Source organism: Leucopleurus acutus (genome assembly GCF_964270905.1).
Source record: "Leucopleurus acutus genome assembly, chromosome: 7".
Lineage (NCBI taxonomy): Eukaryota > Metazoa > Chordata > Mammalia > Artiodactyla > Delphinidae > Leucopleurus > Leucopleurus acutus.
The window spans coordinates 4,159,220-4,184,393 of NC_139150.1; the positions used below are offsets into that span (position 1 = coordinate 4,159,220).

A 25,174-nucleotide genomic window follows, 5' to 3' on the forward strand; every position below is an offset into this window, starting at 1 on the left:
TGGTCAGGGAACTAAGATTCCTCAAGCCGCGTGGTGCTACCAAAAACAAAACAAAACAAAACAAGACAAAAAACAGCTGGTGAAAGCTGAATGCAGTCTGTGTATTGTACCAACATCCATCTTTCAGTTTTGATACTGCACTATAATTATGTAAGATTTTAGCCTTGGGGATAACGGGTAAAGAGTCAACAGGATCACTCTGTACTATTTTTACAACTTCCTGGGAATCTGTAATCATTTCAAAGTAGAATATTTTTTCAAAATGCAATCAAGCATGCTAGAGGAAAGCCTAAACTGTCTTTCTACTTTATGGAAAAAATATTACAAAATTACTGTCATACAAAGAGGTGATCAAAGAGTATGGAGCCAAAAAATGTAGGGAAAAAATGCATATGGGGTGTGACAGGCAATTAATCCTTTTAAAATGTGTTATTTTTCTGGATTTTGTGGTTTACGATATTTGTCAGCTAATTTAAAATTTTAATTTGTTCTGATTTCTTTTCTCATTCTACTTAAGTATTCCGTTTTATGCCTAAATTTGTATTCATGATTTTGAACTTGTTTTTCTTAAAGGGAACCCCCAAACTTGAATACGCTCCTGGTGCCACGGAACGTGGAGCTGCCCTTGAGAGCAGGTAAGATGTTTCTTTTAATCATAAGAGAGTATGAGGTATAACTTTGTGCGAATAATGTGAAACCAGAACAAAATGGGTGATTTGTCCAGGAAAATATAAACGATCAAAGTTGACTGAAGTGCTTACAGAAAACGTTAATAGAGCCACGGGTACCAGGCCCGGGTATGTTCACACATGCACCCTCCCAACCTTGCTGAGAACAGTATTCCAGGACTTTCCAGAACTTTTTATAAAAAAGCTTCCCACTTAAAATAGATGACCAACGAGGACCTACTGTATAGCACAGGGAACTCTGCTCAATATTATGTAACAACCGAAATGAGAAAAGGATTTGAAAAAGAATAGTTACATGTATAATTGAATCACTTTGCTGCACACCTGAAACTATCACAACATTGTTAATCAACTACACTCCAATACAAAATAAAAAGTTAAAAAAAAAAAGAAAAAAAATCTTCCCACATCATGTTATGATCCCAAACTGAGACAAGGAGAATGTCTTGGTCAGTCTCACTTAGAAGAGCAAATGAAGGCCTTCCCTGGTGGTGCAGTGGTTAAGAATCTGCCTGCCAATGCAGGAGACATGGGTTCGAGCCCTGGTCTGGGAAGATCCCACATACCTCGGAGCAACTAAGCCCGTGTGCCACAACTACCGAGCCCGTGCGCCACAATTACTGAGCCTGCGTGCCACAACTACTGAAGCCCGCACGCCTAGAGCCCGTGCTCTGCAACAAGAGAAGCCACCGCAATGAGAAGCCCGTGCACCACATCAAAGAGTAGCCCCCGCTCACCGCAACTAGAGAAAGCCTGCGGGCAGCAACAAAGACCCAATGCAGCCAAAAATAAAAATAAATTTATAAAAAAAAAAAAAAAGAAGAGCAAATGAAAAAATACTAAGTGAAATATTACCAGATCACATTGGGCAATGTACTAATACCAGAAGGGCCTATCGTAACGCCCTCCACCCACCCTCCAGCTGAGGAGTGTGGGAGCTGAGGGAAGGACCCCAGAGAGCAGCTCACCCCCTGCCCCTTACCACTGAGCTCCCAAAGCAGGAAGGAAAGAAACTGTCCCCCCGGTGAAGCTGCAACTTTTGATGATTACACTAGACTGGACATATTAACTAGTGCACACGGATGGCCTTTTGTAACTGGAAGTGAGCAGGGAAGCCATGGATGCCTGAGACTTCACCCGGGAAAGGGGCTGGGAAAGCAGTCGAGCCTCAGAGCAGGTTTGAACAAGGCACGGACGTTCAAACATTCCTGATTCCCCCGCCCCTCCCACTTGCTCCCATTTATCAGGAAATATTATATAGCTACCAGAAAGAATGAAGCGGCCACATGTGTAATAACCCAGAAACATCTTCAAGACGTAGGTCAAGTATGAAAAGAGGAAGGTGGGGAGAAACAGCCACGCCCGTGTAAGGGCATCGACACAGGTGTGAAGGATGGAAAGATGACTGGAAGGAAGCCCTCAGAGGACGGTGCTGGGGGAAGGGGGCAGACATGGCAGGTGGGGTGAGGGGCCCCTCCCCCTCCAGTCTACTTACTGGTTTTATGTGACTTTCGCAGCAAATAGAGCAAAACAAGAAACCTACACCTGAGAGGTCACATGACTCGGCCAGGGCCACAGTCAGTGATGGCGGTGACGGATCTGGGTTTGAATCAGTGTCAGGATGCCAGCTCACTGCCTCCATCCCCGTGCCACCCCACCATGCACAGCTCTGCTGACCTCACACCAGAACTGGCCGGGCTCTTTGTTTTTCGTGTTTTTCACCACAAGCAGCGGAGGGTGGCCAGGCCTTCTAGGCCCCACTGGCCCAAGCCGGGGAATTTCAGCGTTTTCCGTATACTCAACCCTTCGGGGGTCCTAAAGACCCTTGCACCTTTAGGAACCATTTTTCTTGTTTTCTTCTACAACTATTTTTTGCTGCTACCTTAAAACATGTCCAAGGTTTTTTATCGTTTGGGTTTTTTTTTTTTCAAGAAAACGTTCTTTATAATAAAAAAAAGGTATTTTTTCCAGCCTAAAATGAATGAGTTTTGTCACAGGACGAAAGCCCCTGCGGTCACAATTACAGCCGTCCGACCTGCAGCTTTCTTTGGAGGAGCCGGAGGGGGTCCACTCAGAAGATCTGAATTATTTATCCTCACTAAATTAGATGGGAAAAGTGGGAGTGGGGAGGCCGAAGCCCAGAGAGGTCAAATGGCTGGCCCAGGGTCACACAGCACACTCAGTGGCCCAGCCTGGACACCCCCCCACCCCTCAGGCTACGCTGTCTGCGGCCAAGGGAATGTGAATCCATTTCCAAAAGGGCTCAAGGGGCTGCCAGCTAACCAACTCAGAGAGAGGCCAAACCCGGGGCCTGGCTACTCTCATGTAGGACCCCAGACCTTCCCAGACACTGTCCTCCCTCACCAGACCCTCCTCTCCACATAGGAACTGAGGCTTTTTCAACGGTGCCAATCCGATGCTGTCTTCCTCAACGCCCACTGGTGGCTTCTCCTTGCCCCTGGGGTGCCAGCACAGTTTTCAAAGGCCCTGGCCTTGGGGTGCCGTCTTTGCACCCGTGTCCTCCCGGGAGCCCCCTCACCTTCCCCGGTCACTCTGTCCCATACTTCGGGTGTTGGCCTAAAGGAGATGCCCCCTCCCCATCCCGTGGTCCCGCCCAGAGGCCTCCCTTAGCTCTGTCGACTACACCTCCCCTGCTGCTCTTTACACCTGGGAAGGTATTTTTTTTAATATTTACAGTGATCAACTGATCAATTCAGTGTCTGCCTTTCCCATTAGGCTCTGAGCTCCATGGGACAGGGATTGTGGCTGGACTGTTCACTGTGCAGCCCGGCTTAGACAGTCTGCACTTTGTAAAAATGCTGAGTGGCCCCGGAAACCTTTAAAGACCCCTTTCTGAGGACACTGGCCTCCTCAACTGCCACGCCCAAGAGGGGGTCTTTGGCAGAAACGAGCTTTTCCTTGCGGAGCCCAGTGATGGGACAGGGGTGGCCCTGAGTCCTGCAGAAAGGGTCCAGGCACTGAGGCCAAGCCATGGACCCCTGATTCCTCTCTCCATCATGGGGGCTCAGTTATTGAAGCAGGTGTGTCAGAGAGGATCCTGGATCCTGAAAGGGGCAACAGTGGCAATTCCTCACCCCCAACCCACCCCCCCGGAAACAGAGGGCACAGTCAGGACAGGTGATGCAGGGGCAGTGGCCCCTTCCCAAAGATGAATTAGAGGAGTTGTGCAGCAGAGAAGAAGGCTAGACAGGAGTTCTTCAATGGATATCCAGGTGTATAAATTTGTCAAGACTCATCAAATTTTACATGGACCGGGACTTCCCTGGTGGCTCAGTGGTTAAGAATCCGCCTGCCAATTCAGGGGACACGGGTTCGAGCCCTAGTGTGGGAACATCCCACATGCCGTGGAGAAACTAAGCCCGTGCGCCACAACTACTGAGCCCACACGCCACAACTACTGAAGCCCATGCGCCTGGAGCCTGTGCTCTGCAACAAGAGAAGCCACCGCAATGAGAAGCCCGCGCACCGCGACGAAGAGTAGCCCCTGCTGGCTGCAACTAGAGAGAGCCCGCGCGCAGCAACGAAGACCCAACGCAGCCAAAAATAAATAAATAAAATAAATACATTTATGAAAAAAATTTTTTTACATGGACCATTTCATTATCTATAAATTATACCTCAGTAAAGTTATTTTTTAAAAAAAAGAACCAAGGAGACAGATTGAGGTCAAAATAGCCCAGGCAGGAGTCATCACAGAGGAAGGTCTTCACGAAGGTACTAGGGAGCCATGGATGGTTTCTGAGCGAGGGAGGAGGGAGCGCGTGATGACAGCCACACTTTGGAACTGTTGCTGGGGGTGGTGGCGTAAATTAGTGGAAAGGAAGGGAACAGGATGTGAGGATACAAGGCCACTCCAGAGGGAGGAAAGACACAGCAGATGAGCTACACATCTTGTGAATGGGATCTCAACTCTGTGCTCACTTACTCATCTGTCCGTCCATCCATCTGGCCCACCCAGGAGCAATAACCAGCTCGCTGTGACGGGCCAGGCTTTATGAGGTGTGGGGACATGCTCATGGGGACGTGCTGTCTGCACCCTGGGGTCACAGGGCACGCAGCAGAAACACCTATAATCATCACAGCTCACACTTCTTCCTGCTACCTGTATCCTTAGGACACTAACCTAGAGACAGATACTAATACCCTCTTTTCACAGATGAAAAATCTGAGGCCCAGAAAAGTTCACTGTCTTGCCCAAGACCACACAGCCCGTGGGTGGCATACTGCATTTGCCTGGGAAGCCCTTGAGCATATCCATCCCGCAGCCCTGCCCCCCTGCAGAGCAGAGGGCTAATTGTCAGTGTAGACGCGGCCACTGGAACTCAGAGGAGAGAGCCAGCGAACTGAGCAAAGGCGTGGAACAAGGAAAGTCCCCTCTGAGCCTTTTGACGGGTCTTTGGGGATGAGCAGAAGGGGACTGAGCTGAGAAATGAAGCAAGGGGAGCCCAGACAGAGGACGGGGCGCGAACAGAGATGGGAATCAGGCCTAGAGGCCACCACGCCTCACAGCCCTAGACCCGCCTGAGGGCCATTGGAGAATAAGAGCCATTCAAAAATGCCTCCCAATTTTTAAATGAGCACTTACTACACCAAGCCCGCTGGCAGCACTCCAACTGCCAATCTCCCTGATGCTTCCATAACCTTGAAAGTGAGGGTGAACAACTCTGCCTTCAGATGTGGAAACTGACAACGCAGAGAAAGCAAGCAACTGGCCCGCAGTTTGCTCACGGATCATGGAGCGGGCCAGGCGACAGAGCCAGGGTCCCCATCCAGCTTCCCCGGCTCTAAAGATGCCACGTCCCAACAGTTAGACTGTGCACTCAGTGACCCCCACGGCAGCTCTGAGTGACCTGGGCCGGCGAGGCCACCGCTGAGGGCTTCGACAAATTATTTGCTGATAACTCGGCAGGAACCTGTCGGAAAAGTTCCTCACTGCCCTAATGTTCCCACTGACAACGAAACCGTGTCAGAACTCAGTCTGAGGGCTTCCCTGGTGGCGCAGTGGTTGGGAGTCCGCCTGCCGATGCAGGGGACACGGGTTCGTGCCCCGGTCCGGGAAGATCCCACATGCCGCGGAGCGGCTGGGCCCGTGAGCCATGGCCGCTGAGCCTGCGCGTCTGGAGCCTGTGCTCCGCAACGGGAGAGGCCACAACAGTGAGGGGCCCGCGTACCGCAAAAAAAAAAAAACCTCAGTCTGATAGAGCGGAAAATGGGGAATAAAATGAAATGCGAACAGCTCCTACTCGGGGTTGGCCTGCAAGAAACTTCAAATTAGTTCCATCCAATCCATCTTCTGCTGCTTCGTGATTGATAACCCCAGACCAGGGTTGATCTCCGATGAAGGTAGCTGGGGACAAGCAAGGGAAATGGAAATTATCATTTGCAAACATTAGGCTGACACTTTGCGCGTGCAGGGGGCGGCGAGGGCTGACAGCTCTGATTTGCAGAATCGGTTCCTCTCTGCCAAGGAGGGCTCTGTGGATTAGAGGGGGCCCCTTTCATGGCAAACCCACCTTCATCTTGGCTGCTCATTAAAACTTTGTGGAGCTGGAGAACTTGGCGGAAGAGAGGAAGCTGGAGGAAGCTTCTGAGGGACATTAGGTACACATTTGTTGAAAGGTGTTTGAGAAGGGAGCCTTGGGTCTGACAAACCGGATTTTAGTGCGGCTCTCCGTTCACAGCGGGCTAAAATAATTGGTCATCAGTGACTACTAATTCGGTTTAGTAGCCAGAGGCAATTTTTTTCTTCCTGGAAAATCAATGACAGCACCGAGGTCTGTTCAACGTGATTCCACTCAAGACGGGTCCTTACTTGGCGCTTGATGCTTCTTCCAGTGGAGACAGCTATTTTGTTAAAATAAAATTAAAATCCATCTCTAATGTGCCAGCGGTCTGCTGCTCCCGGGGGGTGGAAGAGGCCCTGGTCCCAACGCCGGCACAGCCTCGAGGGCTCAGGAGTGGATGGTGGCCTCCAGGACGCACGTCCTCGGTTGGGTGTGAAGTTCAGAACACGCTGTAGACCGTTGCGGGGTCTGGTTTTGGAGGAGGGGAGAGGCTGGAGGGCTGGGCTTCTCTGGGCTGCTCTAAAGCAGAACCCAACCCACAAGGGACACCCGACAGTGGCACCATCTAAGGAGACCCAGCTTCTCTCCCATCTGCTGGAGGTGTTTCTCCAAGTCAGACGCGTGCTTGGACGGCACGGAGCAGTGAGCCCCGGGGCTCCAGGAGCCTCCCTTCTCCGCTCCACCTGAGGCTTCCCGAACAGGCCCATCTGTGGGCAGGTGACCTTAGTGACCGTGACCGAGCACTTTGCTTGTGCCTAAAGTAGCACCCCTGTTTCTAGTAATAGTGATTGTGGCTACCAAAGACTTATTTCCTTCTTCCTTTTTGCAATTGAAATTTTTATTGAGGTCACTGGAGATTCACATGCAGTTGTAAGGAATAATACAGAGAGAGGGAGGGGGGGAAAAAAAAGAAATACAGAGAGACCCCCGTGTACCCCTTACCCCGTTTCCCCCAGTGGTGACATCTGGTAAGACTAAAGAACAAAATCAAAGCCAGGATATTGATATTGAATAATCCACCCATTTTTAGATGCCACCAAAGTGACTCACACTCACTGGTGTATTTGCTTTTATGCAATTTCATCCCATGTGTAGGTCTGAAGACCCACCACCACAGTCAAGAGACAAAACAGCTCCGGCACCTCAAGGATGCTTCCTAACCTCACCTACCTCCTTCCTACTCTGCACCCATGGGCCTGGGATGCTTTGTTTCCATCCTTAAAATAACTCTACCGGAGAGGAACTGTTATTATGTCATCCCCCATCTTATTGATAAAGAAACTGATCGATAAAGAACGACAGACATTGCTATTGAACTACTGATAAAGAGTTCAATGGGACAAAATAACTTGCTCAGGGTCCATATCTGGCAATACTGCACTAATGGCGTTGCAAATAGAAGACATGCTTAGTTTGGTCTGTAGCATTTAAAAATTCTTGTACACAATATATACATTTTTAAATCAGAAGAACTCACATAAAAATCCCAGTGGCTGGCTTTCCTTAATGAGGCCTTAGATCATCTGGTAACACTGGGCCCACATTCCCAACTGTCAATAACTGGCTGGAGCTGCCACCCTTCGACCTTGAGTTTGATGCAGTCCCCACCACTCCCTATTGCCTCACACAGGGCTGGCTTCGCCCTTTGACCTGCCAGGCCTCTGCAGACATGTGATGGTGTAACCCCAGCTCCACAGCACTTAAATAACAAAATGCTTGGTATCTCTCTTCCTTCCCAAAGCCTCAAAGAACTCCCTACTGACCATTTTTTTCTGACATAGCAGGAGATAGTATTGGTCCCACTACAGATGGAGAAATGGAGGCCCACAGAGACGGTATGTATGAGCTCAAGGTCAACACGGGAGAAGGAGAGCGCTATGTTGAGTCTGGAGTCTTCAGGCTTCAAGGCCAGGTGTTCATCTGCTCTCGGCCTTCATCTATGCTCCCCCCAGAAAGGGGGCGTTGGGAGGGGCGGGGAGGGGTGGGAGAAGAGAGGAGACTCCCTTGGAGGAGGGAAGGGGTGATAAGGCCTGAAGGGGAAAACTGGAGGTCACTTGCCCATTGGGCCCAGGAGGCTTGTGCCTGGGCCCCAGGACACTCCTAGGGACCCATGAAAATGCTCTAATTCCTTTTAAAATCAGAAAAAAAAAAATAATCCAGCATGGATTATATTCATCTTTATACCAGCACAGCCATAAAATACTTTAAATTATTATTATTTTTTTTTATGGAGGAAAGGGCTCATGAAGGAAAGAGTGCCCAGGACCCACGGAAGTCCTGCCCTAGAGCCAGAAGACACAGGCCTCAGCCCAGATCGGAAGCTGCAGTTCATACTGTCTCTCCTCCCCTCATCCTGTTGAGGCCAGAGATTCTCACTCTTGTGGGTGAATAAGATTCACCCAGAAACCTCATTGAAAGTAGAGCTGCCTGGGTCCCACTATCAGACCGTCTGACTCGCCAGGCCTGGGCTGGGTTCCAGGCATCTGCCTTGTTCTGAGGGTGCATGCGCTGCCCCCTAGGGGATCCTGGCCACGTGGTCCCTGGCACCCTTTGGGGGTTACAGCTCTGAGCCTCTTCCTTGCAGAGGCCCCTCCAGCCTGGTGGCCACCGGCACCTCTTTATGGAGTGGGCTGACCATCAGCTCTGGTCCCTAGGGACCCTTGCAGCCCACCACCCCCCTTCGTCCTCTCTCACCCCCACCGCCTTTTTCTTAATTGTCCCCCCTTGGCCTGAGAGCTTGTCTTTTCTAACTAGCCTGGAGGAAGGGACGGTAATTGAGGTGCAGCCTCTCTCCCTGGCAGGACTCTTAGAGCTAATTAGAGGAGAGGACCTCTGGGCTGGTGGTTATTTTTTAATTGTTTGTGGATCCAACATAAAAGCTAATGACAGAGGAGGGAGGCTTAGTTAGCGCACTCCTGACTTCTAAATTTGTCTAAGAGGTCATTTGCAATTTGCTAACATTTTTCACAGGGGTGAATTCAATTAGCAGTCCCCGCACTGGCGCCCGGCGGAGAGAGACAGGATGGGCAGTGGGGCTGGACGGGCTTCCAGGGAGCTTCTCCCAACCTCGAGTGCCTGAGCCTGAAACTTGGGGGCTCTCCCTGCACCCGCCTGATGCATGCCCCGCTCCCAGCACAGCGGGCTGTGACTTTAGCCCCTCTGGAGAGAAAAGGCTCAACCGAGCTGAATGGATGTGACTCAGAAGGAACTATCCTCCAGACCCCTTGGGAATCTGTGTGCAGGGGGATCCTGGCATCTGGGGAAACAGGTGAGTACCAGATGGGGCATCCCCGCCAGGGCGTATGAGGGTGGTAGCAAGAGCGTTGGGAGAAAGCTCCAGATCCATTGGGGCACCAGCATACACTGAGGAGGTCCCTCTTGAGCCCGGAAACTCTGCGTGTGGACCATGACCCCAAGGAACCCCGCACACGTGTGTGAGGTGTGCCGGGCGCCTCGTCATCATGGGGGAAACGAGAAGCAAGGTGGGTGTTCAGTGACGGGAGATGGGTGGGCCCAAGGTGGGTGATTTGGACAGCGGACCCAGTGACTTTGGCAAACATGCAGAGTGAAAAAGCAAGCCACCACACGAAGTGACTTAAATGGTATGAAACCACACTAAATAATATGCATTATTTAAGGACGTCTAAGGGTAGAGCAAAAATGTGAACATGTGGGTGGAAAGCATGCCCGTTCCAACCTTAGGATGGTCCTTAGGGAACAGAGGGAAGGGTGTGGGGTTAGGGAGAGGTGAGAAGGGGCTTCAACCTGTGTTTGCTACATTTTATTTCTTTAATAATAATAATAAAAGGGTCAGAAGCAGAAATGGCCGAGTGGGGACATTTGTGAACTTTGAGTGGCGGGTTCGTGGCAGTTAGTCATGTAGCTTCTGAACTTTTCTATTGTTTTTTTTTTTTTTTTTTGGAGAGGTACCTCATAAACACAAAAGAAAGGGTTGGCAGAAACATCTGCTTCTCAGAAAAGCATTTACGCCCATCACATTCTGGCTGATCACAATTCTTCACTGATTACAAAGCACTTTTATATTTTTCATAGAAACGTAATGTGTAACAAGACTCCAGGGGCAGCCATTATAAATAATAATGCTAAAGGTGGTTTTCTCAAAGGCCAGTATCTAGAATGCAGGACTTTCTGTTAAGACGCTTTGGTGACTGTAGTGGGGTGAGTGGTGGGTGACCGCCCCCCAAAAGATAGGTCCTGGTTCTAAGCCCCAGAACCCAGGAGTGCGAACTTACTTGGGAAAGGAGTCTTTGCAGAGGTCATTAAGTTAAGGACCTTGAGATCAGATCATCCTGCATTCCTTGGGTGAAGCCTAACTTCAATGACAAGTGTCTCTATTTGAGACAAAAGAGAAGAAGACACAGACACACAGAGACGGAGGCCACATGACCACGAGGCGGAGAACGGTGTGATGTGACCACAGGCCAAGGAACCGCGGGGGCTACCAGAAGCTGGAAGAGACGAGGAAGGATTCTGCTCTAAAGCCGTTGGAGGGGGTATGGCCCTGTGACACCTCGATTTTGGACTTCCGGGCTCCACGTTATAGAGAATAGATTTCTGCTGTTAGAAGCCACCAGGTTTGTGGTCATTGGTTACAGAAGCCCGGGAATAACGATAGCTGGAGCTCAGCGCCTGGTAATTCTGTGCTCAGACACTGGTGGTCTTCAGTCTTAGAATACTGGCCGTTCCCAACATCGGGGACGGATCGCGATCAAGCTGTCTATTCTTTCTTATGCAGTCAGTCAACAAGCATTTATCGAGCACCTCCTACATTCCAGGTACTGGAGACAGCAGTGAGCAAAACCAGGTGTGACCCACAGTCTCCCCGGGCCTCTGTCCCACCCTCGTCTGCCCACCGGGATATGTGGTGCTATTTACCCCTTTGTGGCCTGCTTTACTTTGTGTCTTACTTCCTCTCTGTATCCCAAACACCCAGCGTAATGCCCAGCACGGGTGGGCACTAAATGAATGCACAGCGTAGGATGGAGGTAACGATGTGGCCTTTGAGATCAAACCCCAGCATAACCACCTTCTGGCCACGTGATCAGGGGCAACCATGTCTGGGCCTCGGTTTCCCCAGCTGTAAAATGGGGATAAGAGAGTCACTACCTGAGAATTCCCCGGAGGTCCAGTGGTTAGGACCTGGTGTGCTCATTGTCAGGGCCCGGGTTCGATCCCTGGTCGGGGAACTAAGATCCTGCAAGCTGTGCGGCGCGTCCAAGAAAAGAAGAGAGTCGCTACCTAAAGTGTCGCTCCGAGGGTCACGTGAGAGGCTGTGTCTGGGCCCATAGGAGCTGGAGAAACAGACGCTGGTATTACTATTCATCAGAATTAGTGCAGGGCACCGGGGATTTCGGCTGGCTTTTTAGCTGGCTGCTTCCATGTGGTTTCCAAAGGGGACAGGACCGAGCCAGGCCCTGAACTGGTCCTCAGCACGACACGCACGTCCTATGAATTCTTTGGCTTGCAGCTCCTGCAAGGACAGGAATGATGTGCTGGGCTCGAGGCCTGGCTCTTCAGGCGGCCCCAGGGGTGCTGCTGGCTCCCCGCAGTGCCAGCTTCTCCATGCCTGCGTCACGGGGACACCGTGTCACGGGAGGGGCAGACCAGCTGCACCCCAGCAACCCCTCTAATTGTGTCGAGGCTGGAAGCTGCGGAAGTGAGGACAAGGGGCCCTCAGCCGGGCCGGGCACCACGCCCCCTCCCCATGCGTCGCCCACAGACATAAGAGGGTGAGCCCAGCTCTGGAAAAATCAAAGGCGGGAGCCAGAGCCTGTGAGATGCAACCGGGGAGGCCCCGAGGGGGAGTGGCCCGGCCTCGTTAGCACTGACCCTGGCACTGAGCCGCTCCTGATGGATGGGGTTCGGGCGGGACAGGCCCCGGGGGAGCGGCGGCCCTATCCATTATGGGCCCATCAGCTCCTCTCTGCTCCAAATGCCACGAGCCTCGGGCTGGGAATAAATCTCTGTCTGGGCCGCAGGAGAGCCGAGAAGGAAAAAGGCGAAGCGTGAAAAATGCCTCCTTCCGGGGCTCTGGCAACAAAGCTGCCTTGCAGGAGTTTGGGGAGACGCGAGGGGGTGCAGCAGGCAGTCGGGCAGGGGCCCCAGAGAGGCTGGGCTTCCAGGAAGGTAGGAGGGAGAGGGTAGGGCCCTCAGATCACCACCTTCCTCAGCTACACCTGCCCACCTGGGTCCCTCTTAACAGAACTCCGTCCAGGTCAGGCCCACGGAAGGCTGGCTCTGAGGCGGAGGAACCCCTGTCCCCTGTCGGGTCCATTGTGGGGTGTCCCAGGCCCCAGCCAGGCTGTAATGTGCCAGCCAACACCTCCACCTCCTGCAAGAATCTTTTCCTGTCCTGGAGTAAACACGCCTTCCCTCAGCACCCGCTAGGGGACACGACCTCTCTCTCCATGCCTCAGCTCCTAGTGGCTGAATGGAGGTGCCAGGCTTTGGCGAGGGTTAACTGAGTTATTCTGTGGAAAGCCGGCCCCCAGTGAGTGGCTGCTGTTCACAGATGCCATCCTGCTGTGAGGACTCCCCTCCGCTCCAGGCATCCTGCCTCTGCCTCCTGGAAGAGCGCAGGCTATGGACAGGGACACCGGCTCTGGAAGGAAACGTGGCTCAAATCCTGCTGCAGCCACTGACTGGCCGTGTGGTCTTGGACAAGTGAGTCTCTGAGCCTCAGTTTCTCCGTCTATAAAACGGGGATAACCATCCCTGCTTGGCAAAATCGTGAGGATTTAATGAGATGATGCGTCCAAAGTGCTCAGCGTTACATCCATCGGCCGCTTAGTGAGGGCTCTGCAAACGTTAGCCACTGGGACTGCCCCCCAAACACACATACGCTGGTCCTTGTTTTGTTTTCTGAAGCCTCTGAGAGCAAAGCTCCTCCACTGTCCTCATAGCAGGGCCTCAGAGAGTTGAGAACCGTCTGCATCTTCTCTCATCCAGCAGGGAAAACCTCATGTCTTGCCACGTTCTTTGTACACGGTGATCTCCCTCCCCTTGTCCCACCCACCAACCTGATGTCTCCCCTCCGGACACTCTCCTGCTTATGGGCCTTCCCCTGAATCCATGATGACCCACATTTTTAAATGATGCTACAAGTGTGACCTGAGTGGCAGAATAGAATAGGTAGGTCACCTCCCTCATCTGGACTTGCTACTACCCTCTATTAATGTGGCCAAGGAACACTTTCAGTCTTTGAGGCAGCATCCCTGCAAGACTGATTCATAACGTCAATCATAGGGGAGCACAGGAGAGCCTGCTAAATGACACAGGAATCTCTGGCTTTTCCATCTCATCTCTGGGTGTCAGATCAACTTTCTCTTCCCTTTCAATAATGTCTCAAAGCCTTAAAAGGCCCTGGACCACATTTCTCCAACAAATATTTATGGAGTGCCTACTGTGTTCCAGGCTCTGATGATGTAGCGGTGGACAAAACCGACAGTGTCCGTGCCCTCCAGGACCTGCATACCCGGTGAAGAAGCAGAGAACTGTTAAACTACAGTTGCGGTCAGCGCTGGGGAGCAGATCGGTGGGGCTGGGCGTCTGGTTGCCTGGCAGGATGTACCCTGCAGGCCAGCACGCAGGCTCAGGGGTCTTTGCGAGACCCACAGGCTCCCCCTTGTGGGCAGCCCGGTTTCACTCAGCTGAGTTTCAGGCCAGCAATAAACCCGGAACTGGTCTCCCCATTCAGAAACTGTCTTGGATACCTGGGACAGGTGTCTGGGAAGGGGTTTATTGTTACTTTATAGGAGTTTGGGTGGGTGGCTTGGATTTTGGCCGTCGGCTCCAGGAGGAACAAAATAACCCAGAGTGATTGATGGGCCCTTTGTAAATTTGTAAAATAAATCAGCTTGGCAGAGAGATTCAGAAAGCCTGTCAGGCAGCAAACATTTTTTTAACAACCTGTAAAATTCCCTCCATCCTTCACATTTGTCAGTGTCAGACTGATGATGCATCTGATAGCTGGGCGAGCGGCAGTAGGGAGGGTGGGCTGGCAGCGTTCCCTAGCTTTCTTGTGTTTATTTTCCTGTGGTCAGAACGCTTTCAGTACCAGGATTGGAGGGGGTCTGGACTAGGCTAATTGGTGGATGAGTTAAGTGTTCTACCCGAGTTGCTACTGGCTTCATATTCAGACTTCAACGTGGTCATTTGCTCATGCATTCATGCAGCGGATAGGCCTCTTTCAGCAAAGGCACTATGGTCGGCACCAGGGATACTGGGGTTGAGCCGAAGCAGGCCTGGAGCATCCAGTGTAGTGAAAGTTCCGGAAGCCCCGTCAAAGAGCTTGTTTATCGGGAGGTAGGTGAAGGTGAAGGGAAGCGACATATCAAAAGGGAAGTTCAGGGCTTCCCTGGTGGCGCAGTGGTTGAGAGTCCGCCTGCCGATACAGGGGACACGGGTTCGTGCCCCGGTCCGGGGGGATCCCACGTGCCGCGGAGCGGCTGGGCTCGTGAGCCATGGCCGCTGAGCCTGCGCGTCGGAGCCTGTGCTCCGCAACGGGAGAGGTCACAACAGTGAGAGGCCCACGTACCGCAAAAAAAAAAAAAAAAAAAAAAAAGGGAAGTTAATTGGGCTCTTTTGATGCGTTCAGGTTAAGTTTAAAGCTTTAAGAAAAATCCAGACAGGATGGTCTTCACCATATATGTTCTGTCTCAGCCCCCATCTAGTGCAGGAATAATTTGGGTAGCATCTCTACCTGCGTCACCTCCATCCTTGTGTTTGTTAGGAAGGCAGCTCAGTGCCAAGGTCACCATCACAGGTGGTTGGGCCAGACTAATCCCCATCCCACTATAGAGCAGCCAGGGGCAAATGACTTCCCCTCTCTGACCCTCTGTCTCTTCTTCTGTAAGATGGGGACGTAAGCGTTGTACTCACTGAGCTGTTCAGTTATTTAAGGAGAGGATGCTTCTGAGGTGCTTGGCACAATGTCTGATGACACGTAATAATAACAATAATAATAGTTGCCGTTATTAGTTCAAAACGGGGTCTACCCATCTTCCATCTGGCCCATGCCAGATACTGACATGCAGGGAGCTGTTTGCTCATTGACTGAATGATGAATCCCCCTACTATCATCCTTGCCCTGCTTGCGGCCTGATGCTCCCAGGCAGTGTGGAGGTAGAGCCCTGGACACCCAGAATCTGCCAGGAGCGCCAGCTACTGCCCAGCTCCCCCGTCCCCCGCCGTCCCTGTCTCATCATCTTCGACAATGTTGGACCAATTAGGAGCAGTAACAATTAAGATGTGCCGAGGGCATGTGAACATTTGCAAACACTTATTTAAATGTATCAATAATTAAGCCCTTCTTTAATAGTTACATTTCTGGCCCCCAGACATAGCTGTTTATGGACCGGGGGTCACGGCACGCTTTGAGATCTGTGTTATGGTCTTACACGCTGGTAATGAGAACTTAAAATTCTTCCCTGACTTGGATTCTGAGATTTGACAGTGAAACGGCAGAGTGAGAATGTGCCAGCTCTTTCCAGCTACCTGATCCTAGAGGTTCGGTCTTCAAAGCCGGCCAGCTAGCCAGGGTACAAATCCAGGCTCTGCCATCGTGCAGCCTCAGGGACGCGCACCCTCCCTTTCCTGGCCTGCAAAGTGATTAGAATGGTACCTGCCTCATAGGATTCATTAGCAATTATATGTGCAAATGCCTGCCACGTGTACGTTCAATTCACAGCAGCTTCTGTTAGTGGTGGGCCCTACCATCATCAGAGGACATAAAAAGAGGCGGCAGGTAGCTGAAGGATCAGGATGACCAGTCTACACCAGCAGCTGCAAACTCAGTGCCTACTGGGACCAGACGGGTCAAGAAAATGAGAGAAGCTAGGCTGGGTGGAGACTGGGATAGACAGAAGGGCACGCGTGGAATCTGTCCGAAGCGGACCCTGCTCAGCCCCATCCCCTGGTGCCAGGTAGGAGTGCAGACCCAGGTTGCCTGGGCTTCTGACGTTTTAAGAGAAGCAGGAAATCTGGGGTTTTATATGAGATCTCCTGATTTTTTTTTTTTAATGTGGCAACTCATTCAAACTTCTGATTTTTTTAATTACTGCCTGGGCCAAACAAACATCTCTGTGGGTTGACTTGGCCTCAGCCCCTACTTGTGATCACATGTCTACACGGGCATCCTTTTCCAGATAATTGCTTAGGTGTCCACTTCCTTTTAGCCAGAGGCTCGTGGATCGAAATGTACCTTTCTGATTTAGTGACAATCTGTAAGAAATTGGTGTGGGTTGCAAAGCAAATCAGGTAACTGGAAAGGAAGTAACTGAATAATCCCAAATTCAGGTTTTGACCCTACCTGGCGTTGAGGGCTTGCGTGGGCAGGCGGATGGATGCGTGCACTGCCCCTCACATCTAGCTATTTTGTCCATCGTAAAATATATAAAGGGCAAGGGGATTTGATGGTGGGGGGCCGGGGGAAGAGCTGTAGCCAGAATGTTCTCTCATACAGCAGTTACAGCCCATCACTCAGCATCCCTAGCTTAGAGTAAGCTTCTTGTGTACTTAGTCTGAAGTGGAACTTTATTTTTTAACATATCTTCTGTAGTTGTGAGTAAATGGTAGTCATTTGTTTCTTGGCTTCTTTAGTTATTGGACCAAATCACCCCAACAAGTCCTCGGGTAGTCAGGTGTAATCGGGTTTGGTTTTTAACATGCTTTTAAAGTAAGGAAATAAATACAATCGAGGCTTGTAGAAGGTGATCATTAGAGAATGGGCCTTGGTCCCATAACTTTAAAGTAACAGCCCCCTTATGGAGGGGGGGGGCGATGATTTTTTAACCGTTCCTTGCATTGATGTTGTAAGGTAGAGGGGATTCGCGGGCAGGTTGGGCATTTCAGTAAAAGCTTTTCCAGCAGCCATTTAACCTCCATTTATGAAGAAATAAAGCGAAATTGATGCTGATTTGGGCCTGCTTTGGGGGATATTTTTGTTCCATAAAAGCCCTTTTGCTTGCAATTTGCTGAGCTGCCCTGTCACATCAGAAAGGGCTGCTGTTGATAAAGATAAAGCTTTATGGCCACGATATTTGCTGCTAACAGCAACCTAATGCAGCATTTTCATTTTTGTGCAATTAATGTTAACGTCTGCTACGAAAATTGTCATTAAATACCATTTTAAAATCCATTCAATTTGCATATGCAAAGCCCATTTACCATCACAGAAGATATAGCTGGTACTTCATCACGTCCTTTCCCTGAAAATTGCAGCCACCCGGTTTTATAGCAATTTAAGATTTTTTTTTTTAGAGTTTTTTTTTTTTTAAACTCCATGATCTGTATATTGACACATGCTCATTCACACCTCGAGAATTTTATTTTATTTATTTTATTTTATTTTTTTTGCGGTACGCGGGCCTCTCGCTGTTGTGGCCTCTCCCGTTGTGGAGCACAGGCTCTGGACGCGCAGGCTCAGCGGCCATGGCTCACGGGCCCAGCCGCTCTGTGGCACGTGGGATCTTCCCAGACTGGGGCACGAACCCGTGTCCCCTGCATCGGCAGGTGGACTCTCAACCACTGCGCCACCAGGGAAGCCCCTGGAATTTGATTTTTTTTTATTATATATTTTAAAAGTATTTATTTATTTTTGGCTGTGTTGGGTGTTCGTTGCTGTGCAGGGGCTTTTCTCTAGTTGTGGAGAGCGGGGTCCACTCTTCATTGTGGTGCGCGGGCTTCTCATTGCGGTGGCTTCTCTTGTTGCAGAGCACAGGCTCTAGGCACGCAGGCTTCAGTAATTGTGGCTCACGGGCTTAGTTGCTCCATGGCATGTGGGATCTTCCCAGACCAGGGATCGAACCCGTGTTCCCTGCATTGGCAGGCGGATTCTTAACCACTGCACCACAAGGGAAGCCCGCAATTTAAGATTTTATATTGAAAGCTAGATGATAATGGATGTCCTTTCTGAGCCCAGCTGACTTAAGCTTTTCCATTGTATGTAGAATAATGCAGCCCCAGGACCAGAAACTCTGGGGGATCACGATGTACCTCAAGCCCCAAGGAGGCGAGATATGGAAGAAAGAGCATGGGACAGGGAGTCCATCAGCCTAGCTTGAGATCTGGCTTTTGTCTGGTCACAACTTGCTGTGTGACCTTGTGAAAATCTCTTTGCCTCTCTGAGCTTCTATTTTCCTGTTTTAAAGAGGGGCTTCAAACCAAGTGATTCCTAATGTGCTATGTGTTCTAATATCTCATATTTTTAAATCTAAGTACACTAGATTAAGAATCCAGGCCAAGCTGTGCTGTAAAAAATTTGTGTGAACTTGTGGACGTCAATTAATCTCTCCATGACTCAGCTGGATAAGTAACCCTGCCTACTTCCCGCACAGGATTTTTTTTTTTAATTAAAAAAAATCTTTTTAATTTTTTTTTTTTTTTTTTTCTGGTACGCGGGCCTCTCACTGTTGTGGCCTCTCCCGTTGCAGAGCACAGGCTCCGGACGTGCAGGCTCAGTGGCCATGGCTCACTGACCCAGCCGCTCCGCGGCATGCGGTATCTTCCCGGACCGGGGCACGAACCCATGTCCCCTGCATCGGCAGGCGGACTGTCAACCACTGCGCCACCAGGGAAGCCCCTTTTTAATTTTTTTATTGAAGTATAGTTGATTTACAATGTTGTGTTAGTTTCTGGTTCATGGCAAAGTGATTCAGTTGTACATATGTATATTCTTTTTCATATTCTTTTCCATTATGGTTTATTACAGGATATTGAATATAGTTCTCTGTATACAGTAGGACCTTGTTGTTTATCTATTTTATATATAGTAGCTTGTATCTGCTAATCCCAAACTCCTAATTTATCCCTCCTCTACCCCCTTTCCCCTTTGGTAACCATAAGTTTGTTTTCTATGTCTGTGAGTCTGTTTCTGTCTTGTAAATAAGTTCATTTGTATCCCATTTTAGATTCCACATATAAGCGATGTCATGTGATATTTGTCTTTCTCTGTCTGACTTGCTTCACTCAGTATTATCCTCTCTAGGTTCATGCATGTCGCTGCATTCGCATTATTTCGTTCTTTTTGATGGCCGAGTAGTACTGTATTCCTGTATATGTATTCCTGTATATGTATATGTACAGTAGTACTGTATTCCTGTATATGTATTCCTGTATATGTATATGTACAGTAGTACTGTACTCCTGTATATGTATTCCTGTATATGTATATGTACAGTAGTACTGTACTCCTGTATATGTATTCCTGTATATGTATATGTACAGTAGTACTGTACTCCTGTATATGTATTCCTGTATATGTATATGTACAGTAGTACTGTACTCCTGTATATGTATTCCTGTATATGTATATGTACAGTAGTACTGTATTCCTGTATATGTATTCCTGTATATGTATATGTACAGTAATACTGTATTCCTTTGTATACATATACATCTTTTTATTTTCTGAATTTCTTTCTCTTTTGTGAATTTTATTTTATTTATTGATACAGCACGTTCTTATTAGTTATCTATTTTATACATATTAGTGTATACATGTCAATCCCAATCTCCTAATTCATCCCACCCTGCCAAGCACCGCTTTCCCCCCTTGGTGTCCATACATTTGTTCTCTAAATCTGTGTCTCTATTTCTACCTTGCAAACCAGTTCATCTGTACCATATTTCTAGATTCCACATATATGCATTAATATACGATATTTGTTTTTCTCTGACTCACTTCACTCTGTATGACAGTCTCTAGATCCATCCACATCTCTACAAATGACCAAATTGCGTTCCTTTTTATGGCTGAGTAATATTCCATTGTATATATGTACCACATTTTCTTTATCCATTCGTCTGTCTATGGACAATTAGGTTGATTCCATGTCTTGGTTATTGTAGACAGTGCTGCTGTGAACATGGGGCTGCACGGGGTTTTAGTGACAATGAAATGAAATTGACGTAGAGACAGGACATACCCTGAGAATCCCAGAATGCCAGTGACCGCTGTAATATCCTATTTACAGATGAGGAAACAGAAGCCCTGGAGGGAAAGAGAGTTGGGAACAAAGGTGGGACGAAAAGCCCGGGCGACTCCTCCTGGACACCATGCTGCCTTCAAGACACTGGTGACCAGTATGGACCAGTCTAGTGGTCACACAGCTGGGGCTCTGTCCCTCTGCACTCCAGGCAGTCCTGGAGAACCTTGCCTTGCCTCGAGGGATCGACTTAGGCATTATTTCAAAGGTGGGAGAAGGACAGTATACAGATGATTAGTTAATCTGGCCCAGAAGTGACTTCCCAATGTCTCTAGTGCCACCTTTCAGGTTTTGAGGGCTGATGAACAGCAATGAACAAACAGCCTTTCTGCTGAGAGAGATGTGCGTAGAGTTTGAGGCCAGGGAGGTGGGAAAGCTTACCAAAGAGAGGGAGCTGAGCTGAGCTTTGATGAGCTAGTAGATTCTACCAGGTAGGATGCTGAGAAAGGCAGAGGGGAAAGCATGCAAAGGTATGGTGGCAGACACTGCGGGAAACACCGTGGCAGTTCCTCAAAGAAATAAACAGAATTCCCACGCAATCCAGCCATTACCCTTGTGGGCATATACCCAAAAGGATTGAAAGCAGGGACTCAGGCAGATAGCGTACGTCCATGTTCATAGCAGCGTTATTCACAATAGCCAAAAAGTGGAAATAATCCAAGTGTGCATCAAGGGATGAGTGGATAAACAAATTGTGATATATACACACCATGGACTGTTATTCAGCCTTAAAAAGGAAGGGAATTCTGATCCATACTGTCAGGACAACATGGATGTACCTTGAGCACCTTATGCTAAGTGAAATAAGCCAGATATAAAAGGACAAATACTGTATAATTCCACTTATATGAGGTCCCTAGAGTAGTCGAATTAATACAGAAAGAAAGTAGAGGGTGGTTACCAAGAGCTGAGGGGGTGCGAAATAGAGGGTTACTGTTTAATGGGTACACGGTTTCAGTTTAGGATGAAGAAAAGTTCTAGCGATGGACGGTGGTGATGGTCGTGCGCAATCTGGATGTACTTAATGCCCTTGAACTGTACACCTAAAAATGGTAAATCTTATGTATATTTAACCACAGTAAAAGATGATTAGAAAAAATAAAATAAGAAATAAAGGAAGCCTCACCTCCCCCCAAAAAGTTGAGTAGCACAGCCAAAGGAAGGCACCGGTCCCGGAACAGTGGGTTGTGATGGGAAAGGACTGGAGATAGACTGTCAATGGCCTTGCATGTGGGCAGAGCAGGGCAGTGCCACACAGATGGACACCAAGATACAGGCTTAGTCTCAGGTGTCACAGATGGGACTTGGGGCAGCTGGAGGCCCCAGGCCGTTCACTGCTGGCTGACAGCGCTGCTATTTATCTGTACAATGTAATGTACAAATATCAGTGATTTTTGTAATGCTTGTGTTGTGACGTAATATGGGTTGGGAAGCCCTGTTGTACTGGACATTTGCTGGTTTTGCCTGCTATCGTGTTCTGTTCTTCTCCTTCTGGATCAGAACCTCTATTTCTGCATCTTTTCCACCATCAGCCCCTGTACATCGTGGGGACTGATTCCAACCACGCCCCCTCCAAGGAGGGGCAAGGGATCAGGCCTGGCCAATCAGAGCACCAGAATCCCCCAGCCTCAGTAATTGGTGCAGAGGCAAAAGTGTGACCCAGGCCTGGCCAATCAGTGTAGGTCACAATTTCTACTCACTCCTTTGGTTGGTTCAGGGATAAGCACGCTACTGAAGTTGGACCAAAGAATCTTAATCTCAAGGCTTTTGTAGTTCCTACACCACCCCCACTGGGGTCGCTAAAAGTGTAGGATGTAAGAATGGAACCGATTCTGGCCATTTTGCCACACGAGGGAGAAGACTGTCGGAGAACGGAGCCCAAACTGGGAAGCACAGCCAGGTCATGGAGAGACATACCCAACGCTGGTGACATTGCCTGATTGCCTAGATCCAGCTATGCCTGAAGCGCTACCTTTTCAATCATGTGAGCCAATAAATTCCCCTTAAAAAAAATCAAAGTCGTTTGAGTTGAGACTTGATTACATGCAACCATATTCTACTTTTATAGAATGTCATGCATTCCAGAGCTGGGACATGAGTCACATGTCTGCCTCTGAACCAATCACTTTGGCCGTGGTTTGTGAGATATGCTGATTGGCCAGGCCTGGATCATTCGCCCCTCCCTGGAGTCCAGAGTCATGCTCCCACATTGTTCCCTAATTCAGTCACCACTGAGCAGCCCCCTCACCATCACGGGTGCCAGCCGTCTGGCACGGGTGCCAACCATCTTACCGTGCCCGGATCCCGAACGTCATATTCGGAGGGAGAGAGGGCGGTTCCTTCTTGAGGCGCCGGTCATCCTGGTCACTGATGCGGATGTCATTGAGCTGACGGTAATGGAAATTCTCCCGGGCAGTTACCAGGCCAGCTTTTACTGCCCCACGGTTCATGGCGATATAATTCCGGTTCAGCTCATGGGGGCAGGTAGGCTGCTGTTTAAATACATTCCAGTGTCCAATGGCTGAGGGCAGGGAGAGACAGAGCCATGGCATGGAGATGAGTCTGGGAAGTAAAGCAATCCGTGGCCTCTGACAGAGAAGAAATTGGGGCACGAATACCTTCTCATTAACCTGCAGCCTGTTGGGTGACAGCCCTGCTTGGCCCCCTGAAAGGGTGGGGTCAGGATTCCCAGAGATTCTAGACGATACCTGAGCATCCTTCATGGACCTGGGTTTGCCTGGCCTTGACCTCGTTTGGGAGATCAGAGGGCTGCTCACGAGCCTGTCTATGCTTGCAGCTCAAAAGGTGCAGAGCACAGACAGTCTTGCCTGGGGACAAGGTTCCACGCTGTCTGGGGCCCTTGCTATTTCCCTGACACCTTAGACCTGGACCCTTCGCGGTCCTGTCCTTCTCGGCTAAGCAAACTGTGGTTTCCACCAGAATCGTGCCGCAGGGCAGGCCCCTCGACTCTTTTCCTGGAGGAAGTAGCCTAGGTAGAGAGTTCAAGTCCCTTTGGGCTCCAGAGGAAGCTTGATCACCTTCAGGGACCCCTCCATCCTGCCGCCGGATGTAGAGTCCGTAATTAAAATTAATTCCAGGCAGACTGCAGCTTCTTTCCCGGGGCTTCCCAAGTTCAGCCTGTTGGGGGAAGGACAGAGAGCCAAGGTGAGCAGCGGAACCTCAGACCAACAGTATTACACTAAATTCAGTGACAGGGAGTCATCGGGTGCTGCTTTACCCCAGGCCCTGGGGGCGACCTCGGGGCTACTAGGGTGTGGAATGCGAGCCCTCCCTGAGATGAGCGCTAACTGTTGTTGGGCGTTGAGACACACCTTGGGGAAGCCTGCCTGCTGTGCTACTGCTCAGGGGCGGGTGAGGAGAGCAGAGTCAGGAGGACCCTCATGGCGGGGGGCGGTCGGGACCGAGGCCTTGAGGGAGGACGTGCATTTGTGCAGCAGGAGAGAGGGGCGGCACGGTCCCCGCAATAAGCAGCCGTATTTGGGGTCCAGCCCAGATCTGGCAACCTAGAGCTGGAAATGATGTATCTTGCAGATGGACGGAAAGACCTGGTTCACGGAGACTCACCTGGGGCCACCCTTGAGGGAGGGGGCATCTTTCCTCCCTAACCCTTCATTCCTACTGGGGATGGCTCAAATCATCGTCACTGGAGCTGCCTCCTTGGATGTCACCTGAGGGTGTGGGGATACGGTGGCAAGGCCCACTGTCACCCTCCTGGCGGCTGGACTGCCATTCTCACTCTTTGGGTCCCTGGTCAACTCCTTAACCCTCCAGAAGGGGTTTGTAGGGATGAAACTGCTCTATGATCAACCACATCATTTCCCCCATTGTACAGGTGGGGAAGCTGAGACCCAGAGCAGCGGGGTCACGATCCACGGCTCCTAAAGACTGGGGCTGGATGTCAAATGCAGTTGTGTTTGGCTTCGGGGTGAAGCTCTTAAGCATGATGCTGCACTGCCTCTCTTTAGACGAGCAGCTCCCTGAGCTCAGAGGTCCTGTCCTGTACGGTGCTTAGATCGTTCCTCTTCATCAACGGACACCCGCTGAGGTCTGTGCTCCAAACACAACACTGGGTTCTTCATATGCCTCTCCTCCTTAGTCCTCACAGCTGCCCTGTGAGGCAGCCCATCACTGCCCCCATGTCTCAGATGGGGAAGCTGAGGCACAGAGAGGTCAAGACAGGTTGCACGAGGCCACATGGGACGAGAAGTGGCAGAGCTGAGATTTGAACCCAGGCTGTGTCTCCAGCCCACATTCAAATCCGCCTGCTAAAGAGATACCAGCCAGGTGTGTGACGCTCCCGGTACCATCAGGCCCCTGGGACCATGGACCTTACTGAGCTGGGTGGGTGCAGCTGCTCCTCCCACCCCCATGGGCCCCAGGCAGTGGGCTCCCAGTTTCAGGGTGTTACATCTCCCAGGACATTCCTGGCTCTGGCCTCACCAAAGCCTGTCCAGAGAGTCTGGTGGCTCCGGGCTCACCCTTTCTCCTTTTCCCATCAATCTCTCTCCCCTTTTCTCTGGCTCCCGGAGACCTGGGCGTTTAAAGTTGGATGATGCGGGACTACCCATAATGGCTCATCACTGTCTTGGGGGAAACCCCTCCCTTGGGCTGGCAGTCTGGGCCCCGCACCCTCCAACCCCATCCACCTCTGCAGCTTTGCCTTTCTGGGTACTCCACGTGGTCCTGAGATTCAGGCACAATAGAGCACTCCCCACCCCTGAAGGGTCTGCCGGAGTCCCGGCCTCTTTTGCTCCTGGCCTGCCCCTCCCCTTTCTGGTTCTTATTCTTCAAGCTCTCTGGACCCCTGGGGCTCACTGTGGCCTCTCCCTCATCTGGGTCTGGTAACACTTACTATCCATTCTATTCATTTGGG

General features: G+C 50.2%; 1 protein-coding gene across 1 annotated transcript in view; it reads right to left on the minus strand.

Annotated features, from left to right (window-relative positions):
- The window catches only part of CFAP77 (cilia and flagella associated protein 77), a gene marked incomplete at both ends in the record, with an annotated part of 134,673 nt that overhangs the window by 34,075 nt on the left and 75,424 nt on the right, over positions 1 to 25,174 (minus strand). The window contains 2 exons of the mRNA XM_082842498.1: positions 22,573 to 22,801; positions 23,319 to 23,418. Of these exons, the coding sequence (XP_082698624.1) occupies positions 22,573 to 22,801; positions 23,319 to 23,418 (329 nt within the window). The remainder of the gene's footprint in view (positions 1 to 22,572; positions 22,802 to 23,318; positions 23,419 to 25,174) is intronic.